Source organism: Halyomorpha halys, unplaced genomic scaffold, assembly GCF_000696795.3.
Source record: "Halyomorpha halys isolate HHAL.00 unplaced genomic scaffold, Hhal_1.1 Scaffold19.1, whole genome shotgun sequence".
NCBI lineage: Eukaryota > Metazoa > Arthropoda > Insecta > Hemiptera > Pentatomidae > Halyomorpha > Halyomorpha halys.
This window is the reverse complement of record NW_027115129.1, coordinates 524,792-529,454: the sequence shown is the minus strand read 5'-3', so window position 1 is coordinate 529,454 and position 4,663 is coordinate 524,792. Positions and strand designations below refer to the sequence as shown.

At 25.6% G+C, this 4,663-nt stretch overlaps 1 protein-coding gene across 2 annotated transcripts in view; it reads left to right on the top strand.

The window, feature by feature from the left end:
- Positions 1 to 228: 228 nt before the first annotated feature.
- Positions 229 to 4,663, top strand: part of LOC106681087 (chitinase-3-like protein 1) — a 58,387-nt gene continuing 53,952 nt past the window's right edge. The window contains exons 1-2 of one of the 2 annotated variants that reach the window (XM_014421249.3): positions 229 to 324; positions 3,635 to 3,846. In XM_014421249.3, coding sequence (XP_014276735.1) covers positions 3,780 to 3,846 — 67 coding nt within the window. In that variant the 5' untranslated portion in view covers positions 229 to 324; positions 3,635 to 3,779. Of the gene's footprint in view, positions 325 to 772; positions 813 to 3,634; positions 3,847 to 4,663 lie in introns of those variants that run through there. The other variant, XM_014421240.1, reaches the window with a different exon arrangement.

Genomic DNA, 4,663 nt, shown 5'->3' with positions numbered 1-4,663 from the left:
GATGCAAGATCATAATGGTATGTTACAGGCATGTACAGAAACTAGCCATTGGTAGTACTCTAAAGTAATAAAAATAAAATTATAAAAATATATAAATATTTTTAAATTCCATATTAAATAAGGTATAATAGATGAGTATTTATTTTTCTAGCTAATTACATAAGTCGAAAGATGTCAAATTATCCTTTCCCTTTTAATGGGCCTATTTTAAGTTGTGCAACGAGACCTGCTTTTTAGTGCAAGGGGGAGGGGAAGAAGGTGGCCAAGCAGATATTACCTTGATCTTCTCATGTTTAGTTTAGTAGGGCATCTGGACCGCTCCAGGTAGGTTATAACTTATAATATTTAATATTATTTTTAAACTTATGTATTATAACTATAATTTTTCATTAAATCTTTCCTTATAAAAGTGTAATTTTATTATATTTCACATTATTCATAACAATTCTGGTATGTTGTGCCTTGAGGTCAGTTAAAAATTTCCTGTTATCATTATTAGCATTTCTAATCAACAGTGTTTTATTGTAAAATAGAATACTTTATAAAATTATATTAATTGATTTAATTACTTAACAAAGATTATTTTTTATCAACAATACTAAAATATTCATGATTTTCCTTATTATAATATAAAATGTAATAAAATCTCGGGGATTTTTATATCTAAATATTATATTTTTTGCTGATTATAATAGGTTATTTATTAGATATAACTCTTTAGTTTAAATAAAAATTTATCCAATTACAGTTCTTTGTTTTTAAATCTTTTTTGGTTCAAATTTGCATATGAAATAAGTGCATGTTTTTGCAAGGTAACTATCAAACAATTGTTACTTATAAAGAATGATCTGTAAATATAATATTTTCTTTGTTATAAGTGAAACAAAACAAGAACTTAGCCAATGATAAATCTAAAATATAAATTTTTACTAATAATAAGGAAATTTATTTATAATAAATAAAAACTTATTGTATTACAATTCTTTGTTTAAATCATTTTTGAAACAGATTTACTTTAGCAGTATTAGGCATTAATTCAGTTCTTAAATACACTTCTTTATTTGACATGTGACTTTATAAATCCAATACAATACATAGTTATTGCATACAATTGCAAGCCAACTATTAGATAATTGTTATTTACTAGGATTGATCAGTAAATATCATATTTTCTTTGTTATAAGTGAAAGAAAACAAGAACTTAGCCAATAATATATCTAAAATATAAATTTTTACTAATAATAATTAGTTATTAATAATAAGGAAATTTATTTATTTTGAATAAAAACTTATTGAATTACAATTCTTTGTTTAAATCATTTTTGAAACAGATTTACTTTAGCAGTATTAGGCATTAATTTACTGCTTAAATTGCAAGACCACTATCGAACTATTGTTATAGACTAAGAATAATATATAGATAATATTTTCTTTATTATAACTTAAACGAAACACAATCTCAGCTGATTATAAGTCTAAAATATTTATTGTTGTTAATTATAATAAACTATTTCATTTCAGAAAGTTAATTTGTTTTAAATAAAAAAATATTTTGTTTAAATCATTTCTTGTATAGATTTACTAAAGCAGTATCAGACATTATTACTCTTGAAACATAAATGTAAACACTCTAACTGTTTAAATTGAATAATTCATAGTTATCACTTACAATTTTAAGAATTATAGAGTTCATAGACCTTTTTTTTTATTCATTTAAACTAAAAAAGAAATGAGATGGTCAGGGTTGCGGTCAAAAGAGAAATAAAAATAGTTTACAACTATTAACTAAACTAACTATTAAATAAACTATTTTTATTTCTCTTTTGACCGCAACCCTGACCATCTCCCTATATATCAATTTTTACGGTCAACTATACATACATATATAAAAAAGAAGAGAAATATAATAAGAAAATTTTATTTTTTATTCACTGATTGGAAAGAATAGAGTTAAAGGTGATTTTAAAAAAAGTAGTTTTTGAATTAACATGTTGAAGCGAGAAATAAACTTCCTTTATAATATTATCAATATTCTATATTTGTTTGTACAACGTTTGGGGTTTGTCCATCTTCAAGTACTAATATTCCTCATTGTTGCTTAAACGTCTTATGAATTGAGTAGTACGATTTATTTTCGGGATCTCCAGAAATACGCACATAACCCATTATTACGCCAAGTTGAAGTCGCTCTATCCATCCTTCCGATGCCATTATTTGTTAGCTTCCTTTCTATTCCAAGTAATTAGTACTCAATACCCCAATTCAAATTCTCATTTCAATCATGAGCTACCAGGTCCCGTTTATCTGACATCTACCCTCCACCTCATCGAACTGTTGTATTAGATAAAGCAGTTTTTACCCGAGCTGCATATCACTGGAACTCCATTCCCTCTAATATACGTCATGTACCAACCCTTCCCTCGTTTAAAACCCTTCTATTTATTTACCTTTTACTTGAACAAACTAATCCAATACTATAGTAGTACAGTTATTATGTAATTACCTTTTTGTTTTGTTTTTTATGTATTAAGTCAGTTAGTTTTTAATTTATTTTTTTTCTTCTCTGTATGTAAGTTTTAATTAAGTGCGGCCAAACTATTTTTTGGCTAATATATGTTATTATAAAATTAAAATTACTTTTGTAATTGTTGTAAAGGAACCTAGTCCCAGAATAATAAAATATTTTATATTTCATTTCATTCATTGTTGAGCACATCAATTTCCTTTTGAAATTTTAATTAAGTGATTATATGATAAAATTTCAAAAAGAAATTGATGTGCTTAACAATGAGTAGTACTTTATGATGGAAAAACTCGAAATGTTGTACAAGCAAATATAGAATATTGATAATATTATAAAAGAAATTTATTTTTCACCTCAACATCTTAATAAAACGAACTAACAGCTTCCTAAGAAAGAAAATCCAGAATAAAGTAGTTTTTGAGATTTAACACTCCTGTTGTGAAAGTGTAATACAGCTTTTTGTAATATACAGTATGGTTTGTTTGTTTTTGTTTAGTGGCATAAAACATCATTGGTCATTATTTACACATCATTTACACAAGTACCTTATTTAATTTAATCTTATTTATTTTTTAAAATGTTATTATTATTTATTTATTTTTTTGTCTGTTAGATGTTATATTTGCATAAGTAAACCTTTTGATTTTAAAACTGAAAAACTAATTTTAATAGTTCATTATATTTTATTTTCATCTCTGAGGGTTTTTGAAATGTCAGGGTTTAATCACAAGCTATTGAGGTGTGATGTGAAAAATAGTACAGTTATTGCATCTGTATATATATTTTTTATTAATTATGACATTTAAATTTAAACATTTTTTTTTATTTATCCAGTAAATTACACTTCATAATCATAAAAAATAGTTTTACTATTTAAATTTATTATTTGTATCATTAATAACTTTAAGAAAAAAAGTATTTCATTTTGAAGTTCACATTAATTTTAAATTATAGTAAAATAGTTAAACATATTGAATATTTATAAATTATATATTGAAAATTTGAATATTATAGTGATTTACTGCTGTTGAAACATTTTCTCTATTTACTTTCTTTTTTCAATCAAGTTACAAATATTTCTGTTTTCTTGGTCCATTAATAATTGAGTAGGAGTTCAAGGATGGCTGGTTGATTATCACTAAAGGTTTCAAGGATTGAGAATGCCGTCTGGTTTTTTCTCTTATCATTTTTAAGAGACTTCTCAGGAAGTGATACAGTTGAATGCGGCAAAGTATAAAAACGTCGCTCGTTTACCATGTATAGAATTGATGAGATCTACCAGTTCCTAATTTTGACAGCACTTCTGGCTGTTTGTATATCACGTGAGTGTTATATTTTTATCTATTTATTGTTATTTTAAATATGACATGAAAAATGAGGTGAGATTGTGCCATGTATGAAAAAAATAGGCCAACATGAAATTTAGTAAATAATTTCTCTCTAGTCATGCGATATTAAAGCAACCAGTGTTCCTATTAAGCATAGTGCAGTGGTATGTTTGTAAAATAACAATCACTATTGTGAGTGAAAATGTACCTACCTTTCTGCATAAAAATCATATGAATATGTTGGTAAATAAAGAAATGACATAGAATACTCAAAAACTGTCACCATCTCACCTCATTTTATGATAATATTCCAGCACACTAACTTCGGATATTATACATACCAAATCTATTATTAATAAGTGTATTGGAATAAGATAGTTGACCATATGAAATAGATTGTAGGAAGATAGTGTGGCTGGCGGTCAATAAAGGTGCAAAATAGTAAACAAACTATTTAGTGTTAAACAACAAAAAAACAAACTATTTAACTAATGTTTTGCCCCATTTTTCAGGGCTTCGGCTAAATGAAAACGAGATACATAAAATGTAAGATGTGACAAAAAAATCAGAATAAATACACAGAGTAGAAAAATATACAAACTGTTTGATTTTGTTTCTCTCTTTGTATTGTAATATGCTCCTTTTGTAGTAAATAGTATATTTTGATGTATAAAGGGTTTTTAATATGTTTTCTTTTATGTATCATTTTAAGATTGTTCATTTGTTTTGTTTATCCAAAAAGCAAGCTAACCAAGTTTCATTGTTTATAATAACTTCGTGATTCCAAACAAAGCCAAGATGGCGGTACGTA